We start from the raw sequence: 27429 nt of genomic DNA, 5'->3' as shown, positions 1-27429 counted from the left end.
ATTTTAATTTTTTTTGCATTTAAAAAAGTAATATCAGATGAATGAAATGTTTTAAATATGGAAAACAATTAGAATTCTACAGTAAGAGTTAAATACTAATTAAAATCACTTCAATTTATGTTTTAAAACAATTTTTTTTATTAATAATTTTCTCCATCTTTATTCTTTGATTTCTACTAGCAGTTTATTTTTGGGTTGAATTTTGTTTTGTCTATAAAATTGATTAATCCCTTATAAGTAAATTAAAATATAGAATTTTGCACTAAATGGTTTTTAGCTGCCCTTAAAAACTAAAATCAAAATCTTACGATTCAAAAAGATTTAAGCAGAATATCGCAGTTTCCCCAAAAGAGACCTCAGAAAAATAATTTTCTAAAAATGTAAAAAACAAAAAAAAAGTACTTGTTTTTGTTGGCGCGTTAATATTATTAATTATAATAATCACGCAATCTAAACAGAATTCCCTGTATTTAATACTTCAGACATCTATTTTAATCTAATTTAGTTTTTACTTCAATTATCTTTAGCTTTTACTTGAAGTTTTTAGTGGCATTAAAAGACAAGCCTGAAACCACTTTTCCTTCTGACTTTCTATCCCAAAATCAATTTTCTCTAAAAGAAAAAAGTCAATAAAAATTAGGAAAGTTGCAGCAAAAACACATCTTTTTACACAGCATTTTACATTGCGCTATCCTTGGTACATAAACTTTTAGACTATAGGAAGAACTGATTTCTCAGGTCCTGGATTAGTGCAATTTCATAAGTTGAATTTCATAAAACTGAACGTCACCCAATTCGATTATAATCACTTGTAATGATTTGAAAGTTCTAAATGATTACATAAAAACTCCAGTTGAATCACAATTGTAAATTATATACAAATTAGAAAGAAATTAATGATTACAAAGTAAAAAGAAAGGAGATGAAGAATGGAGACTGGTAGATTGGTTGTGCCACAGCTCTTACATGATAACTATTGTACATGTCCATAATTTGGTAGTTTAGATTAAATTACTTTCAGTAAATGGGACATTTTTCTGGTAACACAGATGTAGTAAATATGTTCGGATTGTTCTAATGACGCTTCCATCATGAAATTATCTTCTCTAACGCCAGTTGATTATCTCTTGGATTTGTTTGTTTATTTTTTGTTTTTATCGAAAGGTAATAAAAAAAAAACTAGGCTATAAGAGATAAAATTGCACTAAGTATACAAAATAAGTGGTTAAGTGGAATAATCTGCTACTTAGATTAGATTTGTGCAGGAAGTGTTATATTGCAAATCCTGTACGACCAATAAATTCTATTGAGGATCTGCAAGTGTGAGTTTATATTAGAACGTAGACCTTTTCTTTTTTTTGCGAAGTTTACCATGATTTATTGTGATTGAGTGAGCCTGTAATAATGAAGTAAAGTTTCTCCATGGGTTCAATTGAAAATAGATTATAATTCCGCTAAGTGACACTTCCCTCAAAGCCTGTTAATTAGATGATAAATAGAAATTATTACAGTGAAGCCAACTTTTGGATAAAAAAGAAACTTATGTCAGTGTACTAAACCAGATTTTATTTCCTAAATAGTTTAAAATGGCCCCTCCAATCCCGGAGTTGCTTGAATAGCACTCCAATATTTTTCTCTACAAATTTAAAATAATCATTTTGGCCTAATATACTATGAAATAATATTATATAATATATTAAAATAGACCTAGTTACCTAGTTTTCACTTAAAGTAGAAAACAAGTGCGTATACCGTTTATTTTACCCGTATTATTGAAATAATGTTCTTACTAATTCCACATATTTGGTTATATAATCAAAGAGAATTTATATTTTTCTGATGGCACGTTGCGGAATACATTTTTTTTTTTTAACACAGATAGTAGAATCAGTTATTCTGAAATACATAGTATAATATAGTGTTTTTTTTTTTTTTGTAAGACGTTAAATTCTGTTCAGTTTAGTTAATGTCTTGGTCTACCAATTGCTGAGCATGTTGTGTTCAGGTTCCTTCAGCTGACGTTCACACATTAACTTCGTGAAGAAAGAACAAGACTAACAATTTTTAATACGGAAACAAAATCGTTAGAATCCTTAAATAAACGTTATCTGCAATTAAAAATTCATGTCGATATAATATCTCTTAAAATTGACCCAGCTATTCTTGTAATATATTAAGGAATTAAGTTTTATCAAAGTTATATGCACAAAATGCGGATTAAAGTTTCTTGTAATTGTTTAGCGTTCGATTTCAAGAGAAAATAAAATTTATAATCATCTTTTTTTTTTTGTTTTCCGTGCAGAAGGTCGAAAGTTCATTTGGTAGAAGAATGTGGCTGACTAGCAGACATTTTGTGATACAACTGTGATCAAAATTCAAATATATTTATATCCTTAACAAAAACTTACAGTTTAAAATGTTAAGTATAAGGGTTGATTAAACGCCAAAAGGTACACAAATCAGCGAGTACCCAACATTTCATCAATACTTCATTAATAGTTAAGTAATTCTACTGCATTAATTTTCATTAATAAGTTATTTTTTAGAATTTATTAGATGTCACAGACCCTTATGCTGGCCATTTTCGTCTACAAAATATATGTTCAAGTAGCACTGTAGATTGACTGTAATATCTAGTTATTTATAATAATCAAACTATTAATTACAGGTTAAAAAGAAAAACGTTATAAAAAATATAAAAAAATTATGAGGCTAAAAAATTCAAAACTTCTTTTTATAAAAAACTTTCAACGATTTTGTTTATTTTTATTTTTAAATAAAAATCGTCTGTTTAAGTTCATTCTTCGATTAAAGCAATTGTTATTTTATGAAGTAGTCAAACGTTTATAATAATAGGTAATAATTATCTGGCTTTATCGCAAATAATATAGTTTTCTTCAATTACATTCTCAATCTAGGTATTCATCCCACAATGTTGTATATATGTAATATAAAGTAAATAAGATATGCATATTTTTAGGACAGCTAATTATTCCAGTATTTTACTATAAGTGAAATTAGGGGTCTAAATTAAATTACAATTGAGAAATGAATAATTTTTGTTGAATAATCTACTTGTTATAACTGTGTGTTATTTGTACTCACGAATATTTCGGTAAGACGAATTCAAGACAGTAGCCTACACTAACTTTGTCTTTTTCTACTTTAACATGCATGTACATATATATGTGACTTATCATAATTATAACAAAAAAATATTATAAATGAAGTGGCCAGCATAAGGGTCTGTGACATCTAATAAATTCTAAAAAATAACTTAATGAAAATTAATGCAGTAGAATTACTTAACTATTAATGAAGTATTGATGAAATGTTGGGTACTCGCTGATTTGTGTACCTTTTGGCGTTTAATCAACCCTTATACTTAACATTTTAAACTGTAAGTTTTTGTTAAGGATATTTTTGTACCTTTTGGATAGATTTTCCTTTTTGTCTATTTCGCAATCTTTACAGACTTTTTTAAAATTTGGAATAAGCAATTCTATCATTATAATCTGATAAGGTGTTAAGTCGGAACCGTAACTACCACTGGAGGGATCTTTTTAAAGAATGATTATAGTGGCGTTCCCATCCATCCTCAATAACAATTTTTTTGAAAAAGCGTTTTGAATAACATAGGAAGGTATTTGTACGTAAATAGCAAAATTAAACTGCGATTTCAGTTCTTCCTTTTAAGAGGAGTAAGAAAAATAAACTACGATTGCAGTACTTCTCCCTAAAAGGCAAGGAGGCAAAGATATTTTAATCGAACGTCAATTCATTGATTTAAATCGGTTCACTCATTGATAATTTAAACGATTGCAGTACTTCATCTTAGTAGGTGCAAGAGCATCAGCAACGTAGAGGAGCTTTAATCACTTATTCGAGCTGAATTTTATCAAAATCGGACTAAGTGTTATAGAAATATTGGTAATAATAGTTTTAGAAAGGGCCTTATTTGGGTGGGGCAAACTCCCCTCCTTATGAGGCACGGCATCGAGACTTTTAAAGTGCAAATCTGTACAAAATTTCGATTCGAATGACACTTCATTCATGAAAATCGGTTCACGTGTCGATAATTTGCAACGATCGCTATACTTCCCCTTAACAAGTGTAAGAGCTGATCGCCGCTTTAATGTTACGTAGGGGAGCCCTAACCCTATCATCCTACCAAATTTTATCAAAATCGGGCCAAGATTTACAGAGTAATTAGTAATAATACTTTTGGAGGGGGCCTTACATAAAGGGGGCTATCTCCTCTCCCATTTGATGTACAGGGTCGAGACTCCCAAAAGGCACATCTAAATAAAATTCCGAATCGAACGATACCTCATTCATGAAAATCGGTTCGCGCGTTTAGGCGCTACGTTGTTTACAAAAAAGGTAACAAGAAGAAGAAGGTAGTTTCTATTGTATAGAGCTCTTATGGAGGTTGAGGAGGAGCCCAGAAGATTTTGCGCGCCTCACTCTGATGTCAATATGAATTTGTCCGATTTGAGTCTATTGCTGAAAATTAAGGGTGAACTTTTGAAGCTAAATTCGGTTCCTTGTATAGAGAGGGATTATCAGGAGGAATTATGTAATATGTGTTTTTTCAGTAAAGAAAATCTTCATCACTTTTTAGTAGAATGTCCCGCTCTAAGTGATTTGAGAAAACGGTTCCTTGGTAGTGCCACTCTTCAAGGGAGTGACATAGTGCAGATGTTATCCTCCAAGTCGTGTAAACCTTTGCTTGAATATACTCGTAGGGCTATGGTTTTGAGGAAAAACTTGACCTCCTAATACTTCTCATGTTTATAACTTAAGTTATAAAGTTCATTTATTTACTAATATTTTCACTTCCTTATTTATATTTTAAGCACTTCATATAACTTCAAATTATTTCTATCTTTCTTGTATTTAATCTCTTATTTAAATTATTTACCTCCCAGTAAAGATCACATATGTATCTGATAATTATTTACACTATTCTTTATTTAAAATCCAGTATTTAATTTTAGTTAATTTTATTGAGCAGAGTAATAATTTTTTATTGTGAAACAATTAATTTTTTCTTTTACTTTGACATTAATTGAGTTAATCTTGTTGAGATAATTTGTTATTTCAATGTCTAGCAAACTCTGGCAGACGGCGTTAGCCATGCCTATTAATACTGTTATAATTTTCTTTATTTTTGTATTTTTTGTACTTTTGTATTTTGTAAATAAAAAAAAAAAAAAAGAAGAAGGAGAAGAAGAAGAACAACAACAAGAACAAGAAGAACAAGAACATTTTTTGAAAAAGTCGTTTTTGCTCAGTTTTAGCAACTTTTTTCTCGAAACCTATTAGATCTGGGTTGTTGCAGAAAAATTACAGTTATAAAGGAGGGTTTGCCCTTTATTTTAAAGAAAATTTGGGAATTTTATCTTCTATAGAAAGAGAGAAAAAAATTGTCAAATTTGGGTGTTTTTCAATGTTACGCTTTTTCGTGCAGTTTTTGACGATCAACCCTTATACAACTGTCCTACCGGACAGTTTTAATTAGAAATTACCGTAGATGTGGTTTAAATTAAAACCAAGCCAATTCAGTCTCTAATACTCATTATTTTATTCTATTTAAAAATATAATGGACTAGAGATTAAAGAATTTGCTAGGGTTTTCGTCAACCATGTCTCCAACTAATAGAGATCACACAAGATACACTATAAGTTACTTTTATTTCCTTTAATCTAAAAGTAGCAACTATAAACATCTACAACTTTAATTCCAACTTAACTGAACGAATTAATATTACTATTTTAACGCCAATTGAACAGAGAATTGAATGAAAACTTTCATGAAGGAGGTGTCAAACAGTACTGCAAATTTGGAGTTGAAGTTTAAATCCCGACGAGCTTATTTTTTTATTCCAATTTTATTTTATTATTTTGGAAGAATTTTCACTATTCATTTCGAAAATTGAGCAATGTAAACTTTTCTTCAGTTCCTTCGAAGCATAAAAAAAAAGTACAAACGGTGCTGAATATTGAAGGACTGGGGCTGTAAAAAAATTTGTAAGCTCCAACCAAACAAAATAATCTGTAGGTACGAGAAAATATTTACGACATTTTTCCAAAATTCTTAATGATGCGAATCTAAAATTCTAATTTTTCCCGTACTACAGAGTGGACTTCGCCACTGCCTCGTTTTATTGCATAATTACTTTACTAAAAATTATGGATCAGCATACCTCGAAACCTTTGTTATTTGTAGCTTATGTGGGGAAATTGACAAAATAAAACGTAATCATTCAGTTCCAAATTCCATAAATTAGTAAGTAAATCTTAAATAAATGTAATTAAATTTTTATTTATTGTTGCAGGTATAGGTCCTCATGGTGCTGGGCCCAACTACTTCTCAGGACTGCAGTACTGGTAGAATCAAAATCTTCCATCCCTTAATATTGGCTGTACCATGAAAATGAATACCATGGCTAAGAAGAAAAAGAAGAAGAATAAAAGAATTTCCTTTCAATTCACTACCTCTACTTTATCAATAAGCTAAAAGAAAGCATAATTTAACGCATTAGTTTTCTTTGATCCTCAATATTATTATTTATTACAATTCCCTTTAAACTTCTTTTAAAAACAAGATTGACAATTAATAATGATGGTGCCTAATTTTCATTGAGGAATATTGCATCACAATAATTATATTCTCTTTTAGGCATATCATCTCATTGTCTTTAAATAATTATATTCACTAAATAATAACAAATGTTTACTAAAGATAATTTTCAATTTATTTAGTAAACGATTGTTTTAATATACAAATATTTGCATTTTATGGAAAAGAATATTTTAATTTACTAGTCATAATTTATATAATACAGTTTAATATTAGAGAGGAAATAAAAATGGTACTAAAACAGTATTCAATCATGATTCCAACTAATATTGAACAAAAAAACTATTTTGGAATCAACTATCAATTAAATAAATTAACAATAGATATTGTTAAACATGACAAATGTATGCATTTAAATATTATTGTAATTAGATAATTAATACGGTAATTTATTTATTATAAATATTATTTATTAGCTTTTTCGATTTATTTCTAGTTAATTTATGTAAAAAAGTTTTTGTTGTGAATGAATTATTTTGGTTTTTCGAATATATTTGTCTCGTACAAAATATTTATAAAATAAGAAAATTTAAAATTAAAATTATTATGAATTTTGGATGAATGTTTAGTACTAGTCTGGTCGTGATTTTAATATAAATACATTATAATGCATTTTTATTTGTATTAAAGATTAGTAAAACTTTACCTACTTCATTCAGTTTGTCTAGTTTGCCTCATAATTGAAAAACATTTTAGATATATATAACTACTTTCTTTAGTGTTAGTTTGAAAAGAACAATTTTATCTTTTAACTGTTGCGGATACACCCCAAAATCTTTTTTGAAAAAACATAAGATCTTTCCGAAGACTAAAGTAGTGCCCGCACATGTAGATTGTAGAGAACTTAATAAGACAAAATTTACTTGTACTTCCAAGATCTATGTAGTGACTCACACAAGTATCCAAGTTGGGCGTTGTTGGTCGTTAAGTCTTCGATGTTACTTACAACTGTGAAAATGTGAGTCCATGTGGTGATGAGCTGGAGTTGTCTGTTGCTTTGCTAACTCCTTTCTAGCTGCACATCGATTACCCCCTGCCTATTCATGTAATGTGTGTAAATTGTTGGAAGTATTGAGTCTGATTGGAAGTGGTTTGTTTGTTGAGGCTGCCCTCTATTACAACTTCTTTCCAAAAAAATCAACTGAAGGATTATTGCTTTAGTTAGGATTGTTTCTTAGTTCTGGTTGAGAAACAATCCCACAATTTATACCTTATAAAGAAAGGTACAGGAAAGAAGATTAAAGTATGATTCATCATTTGTATAAATGTTTGAAATTCGCTCACAGTCTTCCTGAAGATTGGAAAACATTGTCTCAGAACCAAGTATCGAAATTAGTACAAACAACTAGGCTGTCGTAGAGGCCAGCGTAGGATAAGGGGGAGCCTAAACTAGCATTCGCTTTGTCTAAGTACCTCAACCTCTTTATGGCTTGAGCTTTGTAAGAGACCAACCCAGTCCATTCCAGTATACCGTTATGGTCTGTGATCAGAAAAAATTAATGCATCTTTGCAAATGCTGTAGGGTTTATCCCCATTTCTGACTGATTTGTCAGGTATTATGGTTTTTCTAGAAAGTCGGAAAAGATATTTGATTTCTTACTGGTACGGCAAACACAGGTTACCGTTTGTGAAATAGCATATTTATACCAAGCACTCAGAAAACTTTTTTGTGGGATCAGTGGGCAGTCCCACAAGAAAGAGTAGGTAATCAAGAATGTATTGTTCTAAGAGATATTCCTAAGACATGAATGAGCAGGTTATATGGGCAAACACTACTTGGGAAAATAGCATCGTAGCCTTGGTGAACAACATACTTGGAAAGTCTATTGTGCAACGAAGAACGGAACATTTTAGAAAAAGTTTAACAGCTGTACCAAGCGAAGGAGTGGAAATATCTTCCCAGATTAAAACATTAAGCAAAATTAGCATATGCTTATGACGTATCAAACATAAGGCACCCCAGAAATTTTCCAAAGCCGAATTCACAATGGTGTAGGGATCAATATCGGTGCCAAACTGCGAATAGTGTCACTAAACAGGATATTCAAAAAAGTGCCTCTGAGAACTTGAATAATACCATACTTTTTAAAGTTTTTACTAAAATTTAACTTTAATATTAATGATGAGGCATAAGATATATCAAACGATAAGGACCTCTGTCTACAGTCACAGTTAGGATACATTTGTTACAATAATGGCTCACACCTAATACGTGTTTGAAAAGAAATGCAATCGTTTACTAAGCTCAAGAAAATGTAACACACAATAGAATAGCAATATATTATTTTTTGGTAACTTTTAGTAAGTTAAAAAAAATTTACAAGGGTTAAAATTATTGTTTGCATTGAAACACTTAAAAATATAGAAACACCTTTCAAAAACATTTTTTAAAGTCCTGATCTATTATTTTTGTTATGGTCAGATAAATTATGTACACTATGTTAATACTTTGTTAACATAACAGTAATATAATTTAGATACTAAATTTGGCCCTAAATTCAATAAAATACTTTATACATATAATTATTTTTAATAATGAAAAAGATATTGTAATAACCTCCATTACTTCACTGAATTTCTCCTAGATAGAAGATTCTGTTAAAGCACTTAATGTTAGTGTAACATATTGACGTTAGAAACCAGCACCTCCTTAACAATGATTGTATCACAAATCAAAAGAATTCTCGCAAATATTAAGATATATTGTGGTTCTGGGTCCCGGTTTAGGCCTTCGATTTTGTTTAGAGATAATATGAGAAATTTAATTTAGACACCCACCTCCGACACTTTACTTGATTGTATAATAAGGATTGATTAATAATAAGGAAGAAAGAATATTGACAGTTCCAGTCATTATTGTATATTTTTTGCCAAGCTTTCGACCTATGGACTAGTGTGTTTTCTCCAGCAATGTGGAACATGTTTCTACAATAACAGAATTAAAATGTAAATTAATTTTATATAAATAATAGTTCACAAAAAATTAATTACCTTATGCTGCTATTTAACAGTTTGATAAAAAAAATAATGATTGGAAATGGCAACATTCTTTCTTCATTTTGGATAATTGAATCAGTCATCAAAAAAACAATGTCTTAAAAAAATAAATTGAATCATTAATGATTGTAAAGTAAAGTAATGTCTATTTTTACAGATGGGCTTCACATCCAACTACCAAATTAGATGTGGATGGAATCGACTAGCAAACGAGCTTTACAGCAAATTTCTCATATTATGAATTTAATAAAATCCAAGTCCATGGCCGGGAATCGAACTCAGAACTACAAAACATCTTAGCTGAGCGGGCCTCACCTTCAATTGCTCGGCTACCGTGGTGCCTCAATAGATGCTTCTCTAACGTTTTACTACAATGAAAATAAGATTCCAATCACAATATTTTTTTAAATAACTAATGTTATTATTACCAGTGTAGGTGTATTTATTTTAGATCAACATTTCTCTGCTGACAAGAAATAAAGTTAAGGACAACTAAGAGTGAATCTTGTTGGCCGCTACGGTCTGAGCTGTTTACTCGTATTTGACAGGCCTATGCGATTCACTCAGCCTTCTCAAGAGACGTATGATCATCCGAATGATTTCATAACTTTTTCGTTGGAGTTCCGTAGTAGACTTATGCGGCGAAATAATAACCAATTTTAAGCCTTTCCTCTGGTAATCATCATTGTGAAAGTCACGCGTTCATCATTTTTGCTGCATAGCTGTGACATATTTCTATTCGATCGTAAATAGTTCAGGTATATTAAGGATGCCAGTATGAGTGGAAGTAATTAAATTTAAAGTTAAAATTAAAAGGATAAACAAAAATACAATTATTTTGTAAAATGTATAATTGGTTATAACATATAGAGTTTTGTTATTTCTTTTTCTTTTTTATTTTTAGAACAAAACACAACATATATTTTCAAAGCGTATTCCAATTTATTATTATCAATTATCCATTTAATATTAGGAAACAAATTTATTACATTTCTCGTAAATTTTATATTAAGAATTATCTCTTTCTTTTAATGTTTACAAATTCATATATGTTTAATTTTACTTACAATTAATTTATTTTCGTTTTTAATTAGGAAGGCCAACAATTATATGCAAATTAAACAACAATGATTAAAAACAAAAACATAATTTTAACAATAATGAAAGAAAATTTTTAAACACAATCACTTTGCTCCCTTTTGAATTTAATATATATTATTTATTTTTATAAATTTTTAATCATTTAATACAAAATATTAATTTTACTCATTCATTTTAGAAAAATTTTATGTGATTAAACCTCCTTAAAAACAGTCCTTCAAAAGTTCAGTTGGCTTTATTTAAATTTTTTTTTTAAAATTTTATAAATAATTTTTCATTATTCATTAAACAATATTTTTTGTCTTTTATCAGCAGTTTTCTCATCAGGGGAGTATAAAAAAAATATCAGATGTTAGAATTAGTTTTTTTTTTTATTTTTCGTACATTTTAGTCTTTTTATTCTTCATTACTTTTTAAAAACGAGCAATCTTGTTCAACGGTGTATTAACAGTTAAACAAAACCCGTTTTATTATTTTTACTATGTAATGTTAACATTAATGTTTGACTAAAGAATAATATGCGTTTTTCCAGTTACATGAATATTCTAGATTAAGTAAAATAAAAATTTTAACTTAGCTCTCTCAGAGCTGATTTACTTTAGTTTGTATATAAGAAAGAAAAGTAATTATTACTTTTAATATTTTTTGGGTTAGAAAACATAACATTTGACGACAGCTACGAAAGAAGCCATTTTGGTTGAATGTCTTTTGACTTGAATATCAAATTTTGAGTTTACAGAAATTCTCAATGGCACAGAAATGGCAATTTCTTTTTTGTACAAGCATTGAGTATAGGATGTGCAATTACAATGGTTAACGTATAGTATCTCTTTTTGCAGCAAAAATTAATAAGATCCCTATTTCTAGCAAAAATTTTCAGAATTTTCGTGTAATCAGAAAGAATCAGGTACCCCATTCTAAGGAACAGAAAACATTCAGAACTACTCAAGTTCTTGAGCTACACTACTTGTATAAAAAAAAAAGATAGAGTAACAGCCAACTACTAATAAAAAAAGAATAGTATAGTAATGCCACTTATAATAAAACTTCAAGTCCAACTAGAATATAGAGAGTAGAAAAATTCGGTATATTTACGAAATGTAAACATTATAGAAGTATGCAAACAATGACCAATAATCGCTTTAAGAATAAAATAAAGTAAAATTTATAAAACTCAATATCACTCGATAAAAACTGAATGTAATATTTTATATTCAAGAATTTTGTAACTGAAAAACTTAATATACAAAGTAAAATAGAAGAATATGTATTTAATAAGAACAATTGGCTTAATTTCGTAAATGGCGATTATCCAGTGACGACAGCCATAATAGGCTGATAAGGCGTTAGGGAATGTGACTGCCACTCTGGACAGCCAACATCAGACAGTCTTCGCCGCGAAGACGTTCGTCACGAAAGAGAGGGAATTGAGAAGACTTGGATGAGTCGATTTGAATGAGATGATGGACCAATCCCACGCAAGCTGTAAATACATTGTTTCTAGCTGCTCTAAATGCTTTTTATTCTATGTACACACAAGACTGTAAAACCTTGTACTATTCTGTCCGTATCTTAATGAGTTTGGGTGGCAAATTTGTAGCCAGGTAAAAGGAAGTTATTGGACCAGTTTTTAGTTTTTGTTAAATTTCAGCCAGTATATAAAACATCAAAGTTCAAAGTTGTGTAAATTTATGTTTTTAAATCTCTGTTCGCTTTGCACATCGCCAAGATTCAAAATATGATAACAAATCATCTTTCCATCGCAACACAAAACTCTTCTTTCCATTTCTATCGCTTCCAAGGATTCCTAAATAGAAAGAACTTTATTTTTCTTTTAACCAAAATAGATAAGATGTTTCAATACTCTATACAGAAGCAAACCTTATACAACTGTCCTACTGGATAATATATTAATATAATATTTTTACCGAATATCAGAGTATTTTATTACACTTCTTTTTTATATATTTCTAGTTAAGTATATAAATAAATTACAAGTTACCGTATAATTTAATAATAAAAAAGAAACCTAGCTTACACCATTTAAAAAAGAATGGTTTTTGCCACTTTTTTAAATATTTAACATTAAATTAGGCCTATTTGGATATGAGACAATGTTCCTTTATAATGACAATTGTCTCAATATATATAAATTTTTATTTAATTCTTTGCGCCACATAAAAAGGTATATTATATAATAAAAATTACTTTTACTAATTAATTGTTATAATCTAGTTAATATAAATGGGTAAATAAATTGCAAAAGTGAAAATTAATAAAACTAAAGAAAGAAAAGAAGTAACTTAATACTCGTAAATGCAACACCTATTCCAAAAATGGTTACTTTTCTTAATACTTTTTTTTATAAACTTTCAATTTTACATTCTAACATCAATAAAAGGATAATTTTATTAAGGAGCTAACAGTTTGCAAAAACTGAACTCATTAGAATAAATTTTTTCATTGAAGTAAATACCAAATCTTTTCTAATTTGTAATAAACAAAATGAAGTACATTTAGAAATTATAGTTTACTGTCATCATAATAAAATAAATAATTCTTATTTATTCTTCACTTGAAAATAACGAAACGTTCTAAAAAAAACTACTTACTAGCCTTCCTAATAAGGCGGATGACTAAAATGATTATTGGCAAAAAAGAAGCTCATAACGAATTGTTTATTGTTTAAATTTGGTACTGTTAAAGAAGAGAAGAAAGAAGTACCAAATTTTTAAGTTTTGATGCATCATTTTTTTTTTTAAACAGAAAACTATGATACTATGAACTCTTTTCCAAAATTTTTCTAAATTTGATTGAGGCCTTCAATAGTTTAAAAAAAAAAGTAACGGATATAATAAAGAGCAAACTATATATTTTTTTCTAAGAAAGACAATACCTTCTGGAATCCACTTGTTGGAATACTGAACTAGTTAAGAATAGTAAGAAATAAAAAATTACCCTTTATTATAAAAAAATTAAATAAAAATAAAAATTGAAAAACTTGTGTGGCACAGTAATATAAATTTGTAAAAATTTTAAGAAATGAAACAAGATCGTCAATGATGGTTGTGTAAAAGTGTAAACCATTGTCAGTTCAGGGCAATTAAGATAAATGATTTTTAATAAAATGTTTCTTGCCTAAAGCACATAGCATTAATAATAAATATAAAACATAACTATTTTTATTTCGTGAGTCTATTTCTTTTCGCCAATAATAACCCAATCTAATATCAGTTTTTTAAAATGAATTACTTTAATAAGTTTTAATTAATCTCCGATAGAATTGATAAAAGTCATAATGCTTTGGTTTCCTAACTTCAAAACAATTCTGCATCAAACACATCAGAAACTTCAAAAAAACTCCTACAAATCCAAAATGTATAAGTTCACTATAAAACTATCTTTTCATTAAGCAAAATTATTATGATAATATTTATTTCCAAAATTTTTTAACAGCACAAAAAAAGTTTCATATTATAAACTGTACGAACTTTCATCAAAAAAATCATTTGATTAAGTATTTCAATAAAATTATCAAAACTTAAATAAATTCATTTGTAAAAAGCATAAATTATTACAACACTTACTTTATTATATTTATATATTTTTCACATATAACCGACATTATTGTTATTATTATTACTATTTTTACATTATATTCCGTATTATAATTTGCTAAGCAGCTACACAATTTTACTTGAAGCACACGAATAATAACAACATACAAACAATTAAAAATTAATGGTAATTACTTTCAAATTGATTTGTTTATACATTTATTTTTTTGGTAACAATATTCAGATTAATTTTACTTTTTTGAAATTAATTACAAAATAAAATTATTATTTTAATTTAAAACAATAAAATAAAAGGGATCTATTAAATTTGTTAGATTTCTTACCAAATTTTCAAAATACTAGTTAATACCTCTTATAAGAGAAATAAAGTTACGGTCCAAAACTAAAATATGATTTTTTTTTTTTTTTTTAAGTTAAGCGTAAATTTGTGATTGGCTTTCAACTCATTTATTGAAATTGGTTATTTTTAGGGTACGAACCCCGTTTTTATGCGTGAATCTTTAAAAAAAAAAAAAAAAAATTCTGAAGCTTACAAAACATGTAGCCAGAATGCCGGTTGCACTCTATTAGATTTGTTTAAAAAGTAAAGAATTTATTGACAATTGTCACTAATCAGTATTGATTAAATTACGATTAACTGATGGAAAATTAAATTATGATAATTAAATAATGGATCAAATTATTGAATTAAAAAATATATATTTACATAAACAAAAGACAATTTTTTTTAAGAAACTACTTTTTTTATGAGTTAAGTGAAAGAATTAATCTTGTAGAAGAAAATAGAGAGAATTGAATAAGATGTTTCAGTGAACGCAATCCTAACATCTGACTACCAATTTATTATACAGCCAATCAGAGACTATATAAGTGAAACCTTTGTAAAATAATATGTATTCAGGTAATCCTTTGAGACTTTTTCTGTCAATTAGACACCGATTAAAGAAAGTCAAAAATATTCACTTTTTAGATTTGTAAAGGCATTTTTGATGTTCGCATTCAAGCAGAGTTCCTTATAAAATAGAGTTGCCGATCAGTAAATGTAGAAGAATCTCTTTTCTTAGCTTACAATTTGTTCGTTCATCGGACGTCAACAGAGTAGAATGTGCAGAATTCGGTTTATTAGTAACTCGCAAATGCTTTCTTCAAAAATAGAAGACCTATTGCGGCAACTTGAAAAATTCTCGGCCTTATATAGAATCTCCTAATGAAGTTTAGTTTATGCTAGTGGTCAGCATGATCTGTTAAATAGTTCCAGTACATAGCTGTTTATTAAGTAGATGTGCTGAAACTTATGTAACGCGGCTGTTTTTAAAGCGAATGTTCTTCCTTTGAAGATGATCCACGTTGAAAAATGTCCCGAAGGACGCAATTGGCATTAAAATACGAGAAGGTACACAATACGGAATAAAAGGCAATCGGCTATCAAACGTGTTTAAATTGCTGCCACCGTAGACTTACCAGAAGAAAGAGTACGGAATGCTGGGCAACAATAAATGCAAAAATGAATTTTGCAGCAGTGTTTGGGCCATTAAAAGAAATAATAAAAACTGATTTGTGCGTCAATTTGTTACTGTGATCGCTCACTATACTGAGTTTCCGCTGATTGTATTTACTGCTAAAACAGCTGAAGAAGATTGCATCTGCGGGAAGGTCAGAAGCAGTGCTTTCTGAGATGCAAAATGGATTTTTCTTATTATTAATATTGATTACCTTGCAAAAAGTAAAACAATAACTGGCGAAAAAATAGCAAATTTTCTGGACCATATAGATGAAATTCAAGAGAAAAGAGTCTTGATTCTTACATAAATGAAATAATCAACTTTTGACAGAACAATACACGTACTTGGGCAAACTTAATGAACAATAAAGAAGTACAAACTTCTTTTTTAGGAGAAACTATTTCGTGTTCTAGAAGTTTTCTTTTTATCTTCCTAGTGGAATTGAAACTAATACTTTCATTGTTTTGTAGTTCAAGAAAATTATAGAATTAAATTTTAATTTGTGATCTTTAAGCAGATTTGGTAGCCGAAAGTATTTTTTTTATCGACAGATAAAAGTGGATTTTGAAGGAAATTTCATGACATTTTATAGTAAGACATCCAACTTTACAGGATTCTGTTCTTTCTGATTACACCGTCAAAATTTCTCAGGCATGGAGTTTCAGTCAGATTTAATCGGTATATACAAACGGTATATATTCCATTTATAAGGTGTTTTACTATTAAATCATAATGTAGTAAACTTGAAATATTTGCTTGTTATAAATAAAAATAATTTAATAACACACTTACTTTAACAAAATATGCATATGGATCAATAACTGACTCACTATTAACTTAAGTAACTTCCCTAAAGAAACTAGTATCTTTTACTTTGCAAATATAAAGTAATGAAATTCAAAAGATACTCTATTAATTGATGGTTTAAGAAAAATCAACAGCAAGTTACCATAACTTATTACAAATCATACGGAACTGATTTTAAAGGCTTTTAAAAAGACCAAATCTCACTTTGTATTCATTTATTGTAAGATTAATTGCTGTGGTCCTTATAATCGTGGTTTTGTAGGAAACAGCTTCATTTTCACTCTAAGTATCGCTACCTTGCCCAAGATACTGTAAACGGTTTCAAAGCGAAAAAGAATAGAGCATACGATATTTTAAAAATTGCATTACTATAGTGATGCAAGTAACACAATAGTGAAAAGCTAATTTATAAAGTGAACACTTATATTACACTTGAATCACAATACAGCAATTCGAAAATCTATGTTTAAGTTTTCGAATGTTTAACCGTTTGGAAGAACCACTTTTACATCAAAATAAAAAGAATGTAGAAAGTCGGCAACAGTTCCCATCACCTACTCCGTTACTAACTTTAGATACAGCAACCAAAACTTTAACTCTCGCACCAAAGGCTAACTCGTGTCAGAAATTTATTTTTCAATATTTCATTTAAACAGAACGAGACTCAAAGCATTACTTTGCAATTTTATAAAACGTTAAATTGATAGAGAATAAACATAAAACTTAGTTCCTCTTATATCTTATACTTAGAAATTTTATATAATCACAGGCATTTTGTTTTTTGTTTAATTGTTCATTGCCTACTGTTTTAGTTCAATTTTTGTTTACTATCAAAGATAGCGTACTCGCTATGTTAGCTAGTTTCAGTTTTTAACTTTATTTTTTGATAACAAAGTTTTTATTTTTCATTTAGATTTTAATATTTGAAACATCGAGTAGACAATGACTTATTATTTATTTTATTTTTTATTGATAACAGAATTCAACATTTTTGTTAATATTTTTTATTTACTTGCAGCTAAATGTTTTACAAACAGTGGATCAAATCATTTCCCTTTTATTAATTTTTTTTTCTAACAATTTGTGGCAAAATAATAACAACCTTCAACTGTTTCTTTTTTTATATTCTTTTTCCTCTTTAATTTACTGTAAGCAGCATAGTATCTTAACAGGGTTTAGTAATACACTTATATAAAAGAGTCCGACTCTTAAAACAAATTTTTTTCATGTTAACATCTCTTTGATATGTGTACATTTACAGTATCCTCTAAATATCTATAAAATCAATGCAGGGAACTTAATGCTATTAAATATATCTTGTAATACAGATATATTTTTATGTATTTTGATTTTTTTTTCAATTTATTAATTTAAAATTTCATTATCAAAATATCAATACAAACAGTGTAATTTTTATTTATTCATTCTTCAACCATATAAAATACATTGGACAATTGGCAGTGCAATCAAGTTTTAATTTAATTTTTTAATTTTCTTTTTATTTAACAATCTATGTTTAAGTAATTTAACATATCCGAAGTGACAACTTCAGAGGAGTAGCTACATTGTTGGAAAATTTCTTAAGAAATTTCAAATATGTTCCCTCAAATTTTGTGTAGAACTGAAAGTAGGACAGATTATCTCTGGAAATCTGCAACCATCTGTGTACACACTACATTGAATAAATAAATATATAAATTCATAAATACATAAATTCAACACAATTGATATTTATGATACAATAAAGTCAGTACCAGCACCTACATTTTCATAACTGTTATTATTTCGGAATATAACTGATTTTGTTTTTTAAACTTTTTTTTATGATCAAAGAGATACCTATCGCAGGAATTTGTAGTTATGACGGAAACTTTGTAATTTAAGATAACCAAGTTTCAACCGAATACGAAGTGGAGTTTTTTGTAGGAGAAAATTCAATTATATCTTTACTCATATCCTATATTCCACTACATTCAGTTCCACTTACAATCAGCAAAACTGTTGGATTATTCATCGACTATCGGGTTGTGATCACTTTCCAAGTTGACAAAGGCTGAAAAAAGAAATCACCTAGATTTCATCTTAGAAAAACACATCTAGGTTGATCTCATCTTAGAAAAACACATCTAGGGGTTGTTGAGAAATGAAATGCTTGTTTTCAAAAGAACCAATGGACATTGTAAAAAGAACGAAAATGAATAATCTGTTTGGCAGTCACCCAAATGTCCGTTCATTATCAAGATCCTAAATGGACTAAAAATTGGAAGCAGTACTTCGCATACAGGCTAGAGGAAAAAATAATGGGAGAAATTTTCTTCCAAAGTAAATTGAGTGCCACAGAATTTGCCTTATGACGTTTTGGATAAATGTAGGCCAGGATAACCACGCAAACATCTAACTCTATTAGAATTGTTAGGTCCTAGCACTCGGCCGCGCTTACAGATTGAAGATATGCTAGCGACGCCTTTCTTTAAGCAGCGTTTTAAGAAATAAAGCTCATTTGGCTGAATACCCTTTCGCTTTTAGATCAAAACAATACATTTATAACGTTTACGTGAGACAAAACAAACAAACAAAAAAAAAAGTGGTCAGAAGATACTTTCAATTTAAAAAAATAAATAAATTTGTAAGCAGAATCTTCAGAAAAAACACAAGCTGTCGCTAAATTTATATTCTTCACAAAATCTAAGAGAAGAATTCATTTGACTTACTGTTTTATTTTTAATATTCCTCGAAGAGGCAGCAAATTTGAGACTCCCGGTATATTTTTATTACAACTACATTAATTAGACAAAAAAGATGTATATATAAAAACTTATTAACAGGTTTTTACTTAATTATATATTAATTATATAAATATTTAACAACTACAGATTTCTGCATTTTGGAACACAATGAACAAAAACAGTTAATATTTTGTATAAACCTACAAGCAGAGTTATCCTTTTCAGGAGAAGATAAATACTATCTATTGTTCAAAGCAACGTTCACTACTGTTTTCGAAAGAGAATTAGGACACTGGGCAATACATTTCATTCATTCCCCACTTAAATCTAATGAAACTACTAATAAATAGTTCTTTTTTATCAATACATTTTTTTTTTTTTTTTTTTTTAGTAACCAACTGCACGTAATATATTACTTATTTTTCCAATTTTAGAACATTTTTAAAAACATTGTAAACTTAAAGTTAAACTAAACAAATATTTTCTTTTAAGTAACAATACATTGGTTTATAATTAACATTTATAGACACTGATCATTATAAAAACATTTACAGATTTCTCATGACGCTATATGAACATGTATTTTTTTTCCCTTTAAAAAAAAAAATCTGAATTCTTCAAAAGTGCACAAAATAAATTATGCCATCAATGATAATTAATGTATATCTTATATACGATTATATTTTTAATAATACACCCACAATTAATAATAATAATATTTAATAATTCTTACATCAATTTAAACAATGCTTTTGTGTAAATTTTTAATTGTTTCAGTAGAAATCTTTTGCAAGGTATTTTTATTTAGTTGAATTGATTATTTTTAAAACAGTGCTGTAACATTATTCGTTGGTGTCAACCTTTTTTTAATTTTATTATTCTTTATGAAATATTTTAAATGTTTTTTTGTTTTAATGTACACGATGAACAATAAATAAACTGATGGAAGCTAATGAAATAGAAAGTAAAAAAGCCTATATCTTTACCTACATTTGACATAATCAAAACTTAATAGAGCATTCTAATAATGTTCTCTGTTTTTTCATTTAGATTATTTGTCAAAGGCACTATTGATTAACAATTAATAATTCCTTCTCATTTCATTTTATTTCAATCATTTTCATTTATACTTTTACTCACAATCCCTTTTTTAATAATTCTCATGTCTTTTGTTTTAAAAAAGTATCTCTAAAGTGAACGCTATGTTAAGAAAATGTCTGTTAAATACAGTGTAATAAAATTACAGGGCCACTTCTTAATTTTTTCTTTATCAATTTAATACTTAAATGAAATTTATTCTGTAAAAAGATGAACTTAGCTTCTCAATAATTGTTACCCTAGCTGGACTTTCATGACTAGAAACAACTGAAAAGTAAGTAAAAAAAAAAAAGAGATTAAGTATCACTCTGTCGCCATGAGTTCCACAGAAATTACTTCCATAGATTGTTAGAGACACCTAAATTAGACGTCATGTAATTAGAAGATAGTTTTATTAATTGATAATTATTCGGTTAGATTGGGTTACAATCCTGGTTTCGAAAGAAAAGAGTCATAAGAAAGGAGCTGCAAACTTTTACTTTCCTGTACAAAAACGCCAATGTTAAATTGTACCTTTAAATGTAACTTTTCATTGTCACATTCACGCATGACAATGTTCAAACCTCCTAGTTGCTAAATTAGTGGGATTAAGAAATAGTGAATTTGTTTTTATCTTCGTTCCAAGGACATTAGTAAAATAAGTTTCTTACGTAATGATTAGGCGTATAAGTTCCTGCATTGGCCATATGATTATTTCAGATAAGGTCGACCCTGGGCCGGTTATTGACATGGCAGGGGACAGTATCTGTCCTAAATACAGTTTCGAGACTCCTTTTCAGGTGTGTATTAAACCGAGGACTGAATGGAGGGTAAACTGGACGGATCAGTACCGGAAGGGAGGCATTTGGTTTACCGATGGCTCCAAGATGGACTGTGGGACTGGGTCTGGAGTGTATGGGGTCAAACCCGAGGTACTCATTGAGAGATCTCTTGGGAGATACGCCACAGTCTTCCAGGCCGAGGTTTTTGCTATTAAAATATGCGCTGAGGAAAACCTGCGGATGGAACCTAGAAATAGGGAGATTCGCATCTTTTCGGACAGCCAGGCTGCACTGAAGGCTCTCGTATCCTTCAGAATCACCTCTTCCCTGGTCTGGGAATGCAGGAAGGCCCTAGAACTACTGGCGCGGCACAACAAAGTTCGGTTGGAATGGGTGCCGGGTCATGTGGGTATTGAAGGGAATGAAAAAGCTGATTATCTGGCCAGGAATGGGGCCAGGAATGGGTCCAGAGCCTGTCCTGGGGATCACCAGGGGTTCGGTTCGCGCGGCTCTCAGAGATTGGATCTGGAGGGAGCACGAAAAGAACTGGGTGATGTGTCCTGGGGTTAAACACAGCAAGACCTTGATGCCTTGGCTGTGTAAGCAAAGATCCAAAGAGACCCTGTGTTTGGGCAGAAATCAGATTACTCTGATTACAGGCCTATTCACGGGGCACGGTAGGTTCAAGAAGCATCTGCGCAAGGTGGAGCTTATCAGCTCGGAGCCGTGGTGCAGATTATGTCAGGAAGAGGAGGAAACGGCCTCTCACCTGTTGTTCGATTGCGTTGCAATCGAACGTTTGCGCTTTGAAACCTTTGGAACGTTGAGGCCGAAGGAGATAGTAGCGCAAAAAGAACTAGTAGGGAAAGTCCTTGACCTCTTTAGGAGGGGAGGGTTCGCCTACTAGAACTAAGAAGGGACTGGCACAATAAGTCTTCTGTGGCTGCGGTGCCTTGGGGCATAGGTCCCATCCCATCTACTATCTAATCTAATCTACCTAATGATTAGCATTCAGAGAAGTTTCTTACCTTCAAGGAATTTCTGAAAAGACAGTAGTCGACGAATTCCACTGTGTCCACTGCGGACCCAATGATTACAAAAATGAGAGTGAATGATTACATAACATATACCGAACAAGTGGCCCGTCTCCTAATATAGTATCAGTTGCATTTTGGTTTATCTTATTGTGCAAACTCCTTCTTTATTTATTGATTTAATTTTAGTTGCAATCAATAACTGCTTGAAATTTTTGAGATTGTTCAGCTATATTACACGGTAAAACTTCTTTTCAGTGAGCTGAAATTTGTTTCAATCAACTTAAACCATTTTGTGAAGTTGGAGAAAGACTAAATGTAAAGGTAAAATTTGGGGACAAAATTGCAATTTTAGAAAAGTTAATTTTAAAGAAGGTTAAAAAAATTGTATAATTTTTACTATTTTGTTTCCAGATTGAAGTCTATTCTTTTCTTTCTCTTATTTATTAAATCTTTAGATGTAACTTTTGACACATGAGGTAATATAACGTAAACTTAATTATTAACCAGAAATAGTTAGTGGAGATCTACTAATAAAGTAGAAATCTAATATAGGTAAAATAAAGGTAAAGAAATCTAACAGACCAAATTGATTTCCTCTATGTAGACATCTTGCATACTAAATAACTAAGCTTAAAAACTTTGAACAACATTAAAATTTACAAAATTAAACAAGTCTCAATAGTGAAATCCAAATAAGTAAGCCATTAAAAACATTAGAACTTTAGTAAACACTCTCTTTAAAAAAAAATTAAACAACATATAGGATTGAATTATATTTACAGTACACATGTAACATTCAAGTTTATTACATTTAACAACATTATACATGGATTGATATATTTCTCCTACATATATTTACAAATATCAAATCGTATATTGGTGTTAACTGCTTACAGTGACGTATTGAGAGTTTCAATAATTTTTTTGTCATTTCATTTTCCGTGTACACTTAAAAAAAAAAACCGATTGCGATTATGATAGGCAATTAATTTATTTTTGAACAGTCAAGTGAGGATAAAGTATAATGTTTGGCTTCCTTATTTGAAATTGAATGAAATATCATAAATTTACTCTCCCCAAACATTTGATTTATTTTCAAAGATGTTGATGACAAATTATTTATAAACCCATTTGAAATTTCAATCGTTTATGCATGGAGGTCACGTGCAATGAATTAATTATATTCAGTTATAAGTTGGTGTCTACATAGATGTACTCAAGAATTAGTCTAAATATATATTTCTTTTTTAATTAATAAAATTATTGTACCATCTTGAACTAAACCAATTTCTTTCATATTTTATTACTAATTTTATAAAGGTAGTCAGCCGCTGAAGTGCTATTTCCTTTTTAGTAAACGCCTTTGCAATCAAACAGTTGAATGAGTAATCTCCTACCTTCTGTAAAAAACTTTATTTAAACTTTTAATGGTTATAATGCAATATAATGCAATGATGAAAAGAAAATAATGCAATACCAAAACAATTATAACATATCCTAATCAAAGCCTACATTTCCAAATTAACCTTGCTTAGTCACAATATACAAATGACACGAAGCCCAAGAACTACCTAAAGGAATACGAGGATATTTTCCAAAAATTTAAGAGTACCTAATGTCAAAGATATTTTTAAGGATGAAGTATAATATAATTATAATCAATATAAAAAGAGACTTTAGGTTAACCGATTTCAAAATATTTTTCATTAAGAATCTTGTATTTCTCAATTGTATGTATTTCAACTAAGAATATTGCTAGCTCAAGGACACTATATTGTGTCGAAGTTACTGTTAACATGTTATTTAACAAACAAATAGCAAATCCTCACGAAAAAATTCTGGTTTAAATTGTTAGCAAAACCAAACTCCTAAAAAGAAAGAAAATAAACAGGGCTAAAACGTATTTGTTCATTTTGTTTTGAGACATAAAAAAGGGATTGATGCTCCTTGTGATTGTGATTAAAATTATTAATTTCGAAAGGATGAACACTTCTTCAACTTCAACACGTCTTCAACTTAAAACTTTTTTCTCGGTTGATTGTTGTGTATACACTATTTCTCAAAAGAAGAACATGATTTATTAAACAAAGATTTACAAAATAATCAATAAAATATATTTCCTTAAAGTCACTTATATATGTAAGCATTACTTGTTGGCCAATATAAATCTGTTTACAGATTATTACAATCATGTAGAACATGTATTGTTTATAATTAAAATAATGATTCAAAATTTACTGTAAAGATTATTTCATATTTTAATTATTGTGCCTTAAAGATGTCGACATTATATTCAAAAATCGTTATTTTAAATTTTAATCTTGTTGCATGCAAGAAAAGTGCAAAATATGATTTTATCATTTTTATTTACTCAATTGATTGTAATAATAAAAAAAATTAAATTTTTATCAGTCTTAGCATTAATTTGAGCACTGCAGCGATACTTCGTTAAAAACAATTTATTTTATTCGAGATTCTTTGGAAAACATTAAGTAGATTTGAGGTTGGAGTTCATTAAAAATGTTTTCTGTAGTTTAATAAATTAATACCTAATAAATTTGATTTATCTTTATAGAAAAGTGTAGTCAGGTGCTGTAGTACCTGGAATAATTTAGTGCCCGAACTGCTGGAAATGTTTGCATCAGATAAGATGATTAGTATTAATTTAAAAATAAATAAATAAATAAACTTCTTGTCTGTTGTAATCACTTGAGAATATACATTTCTCTTCTTTGGTTGCTTATGCTTAACTCGATTCATTCGTTTGTATGAATTTAACAATTTTGGCTGTGTAACGTTTGTTGACTTCAATTATATATATAAATGTTCTGGGAATGAAACTACAATTTGAATGTTTACTAAGTTTAGGGAACGATTATTCAAAAACTGCAGCGCTCTAAGCAAGAATACATTTGAAATAGTTTTTAAAAAAACAAAAATTAATAAAAAATGTACACCTTCAAGAACATGCCTCAGTTTAAAAATTTCTTTGAAACATTGATCTTGAAAAATGTAAATTTTTCTGTTATAAAACAACCAAATTATAATATAGTCAGTTTCAATTTACAGATACACTATTATTTTCAATTAGTAGATATTATGGTAATTCAAATACCGCTGAAAAAGCTAAGGTAATATGTTCAAATTTGAACACAAAAATTTTAATAAATTTTTTATCATGTAGAAAAATTGATTAGCTTTTTTTGAATCCGCTAAACAAAAGTTGTTAAAAAAGTTAACTGTTTTTATTTTTGAAGAAATGACAGCCGTATTTAATTTCATATTTTTTGATAACCTGAGAAAATTTGGACTTATGCAACTATACAGTATGAAAATATGACCATATAATTTATATATCACGCACAATATATTTATTTATACATACATTTTTTTTATTATTTTCATATTTTTCAATTTATGAAATTTAGTTTTGATATTTTCAATGTAGACCGCAACTCTTTTTTTTCATTGCTCATTGTTTGTTATTTTCTTTTACACTTTTCACTCCATTATTTTTCATTTTGTCAAATGAGGTGAATTTTTTTTATATATATAAAACAAATCAAAATATATGTTTAAAATATCACCCAAAAATAAAAAAAAATAAAAAAAATACAAATAGTAAATAATTTTTGATTGTATATTATATGTACAATTTTCTTTTGTATAATTTTTCTTAAGATAATTATGCAATTACTTGATTTGCTTTTATTTTTATGTACATTTCAGCTTTAATTGCTGATAAATACTTTATAAAGCGCTTATTACAATATTTTTGAAAGAAAATAAAGTTATTTAAGAAGCTTTTGACAAATAGAAATAAATTTTATTCTTGATTAATTTGGAAGAAAAACTTCTTTTATTGAACAAATTATTGGCAGTGCTTGAATAATTTTCTATTAAAACGAGGGTCACCAAGAGCTGAAAATGGACTGGAGCTCAAAGAGCAAGTACTATAGAGTGTTCCTCTTTTATGATTGTGCATTTTTTTTTTAGTTTCGAACTTCTAAGCATAAAAGCGGTGAGCACAGAGATCCCGTATGTTCATTTACTTCTCAAGTCAACACCTTGCTCTTGGTGGATTAGTCTAGACATCGTTTACTTCTTTTAAATTCCTACGACTATTACAGTAATACACAAACCTTGGAAAGTTGCGTATATAAATTATCTAGAAACGCCAACTTTTAAGGCTAACTAGCCAAATTCTAGCACACAATATTTTCATAAATATTGTTCTTAGTCTTTGATCATGAAGATATTTATAGAAATAGTCATGAAGAAAAGTACCTTCCCTATTCCTTTGTTTTTGGACCGATTACTCGTTAATTGAATCCTCCAAAATTTTTACGGTCACTAAAAAAGCTGATTCAAATTCATAAAATGAAATATAAGATTGTCACATAATATTTCAAAGTATAAAAAAAAATTAATTGGAAAAAGAAATAAAAACTGTTGAAGGCAATTTATGAACTGTCATGTCAATTTGACCATTTCATTTCTCTTTTACATTTAAGAATCACAATAATTTTCTGTACAGTACTCCAACAGAACAAATATTCCGCAAAAGCCGTTCTTACCAGTAACAGTTTTAATTACTAGCAAGCTTTTATCATTTAAAAAAACATTTCTTCCAAATTATTTCAATTCTCCGAATTCAGTTGATCATTTATCTGTACAAATGTATTGTACCATTAAATAAACTGATCACACATAAAGAACTAAAATCATCATAACAATATTACCAGTATATAATTTTCATTTGTTTGTTTGTTTTTAAATTGGTTCTCTATTTGCCACAATACTTATTAAATTCAATATATTTATACATTTATTTTTAAAATTAAATATTTTTTTTCTTTTGCAATAATTTTTATACCTTAAAAAGTTTTATACATGTTTATTAAACTGGATCAACTTCATGGCAAACTTCCATATAGTCGGGATTATGCATTATATCTTTGATAAGATCTTTTAATATTGTATACCGTGGGAAGATCGGGTACACTTTGGAATTCACATACTCCGTCTGGAAAAAAAAAAATAAAGTATGATAATTTAATTTGTAAAATAAAGTGCCAATTCAAATATTATAAAAAGCTGAAAGTGTATATATAATTTTTTCAAATCAGAAATTATCATATTCAATAAATGGTATGTGTAAGAATAACAACTTTTT

At 28.8% G+C, this 27429-nt stretch overlaps 2 protein-coding genes across 3 annotated transcripts in view; one reads left to right on the top strand and one right to left on the bottom strand.

Annotated features, from left to right (window-relative positions):
* LOC141450982 (uncharacterized) overlaps positions 1 to 7291 on the top strand; it is a 28997-nt gene extending 21706 nt beyond the window's left edge. For both annotated transcript variants that reach the window (XM_074121955.1, XM_074121956.1), the window contains exon 4: positions 6342 to 7291. In XM_074121955.1, coding sequence (XP_073978056.1) covers positions 6342 to 6397 — 56 coding nt within the window. In that variant the 3' untranslated portion in view covers positions 6398 to 7291. The remainder of the gene's footprint in view (positions 1 to 6341) is intronic.
* A 2246-nt stretch (positions 7292 to 9537) lies between these two features.
* Positions 9538 to 27429, bottom strand: part of LOC141450988 (uncharacterized) — a 269247-nt gene continuing 251355 nt past the window's right edge. The window contains exon 7 of the mRNA XM_074121958.1: positions 9538 to 27279. Within this exon, the coding sequence (XP_073978059.1) occupies positions 27154 to 27279 (126 nt within the window). The 3' untranslated portion in view covers positions 9538 to 27153. The remainder of the gene's footprint in view (positions 27280 to 27429) is intronic.

Source organism: Rhodnius prolixus, unplaced genomic scaffold (genome assembly GCF_049639745.1).
Source record: "Rhodnius prolixus isolate KJV_2025 unplaced genomic scaffold, Rpr scaffold_8, whole genome shotgun sequence".
Taxonomy (NCBI): Eukaryota; Metazoa; Arthropoda; class Insecta; order Hemiptera; family Reduviidae; genus Rhodnius; species Rhodnius prolixus.
The sequence above is the reverse complement of the archived record's forward strand: the minus strand, read 5'-3'. Positions and strand labels throughout refer to the sequence as shown.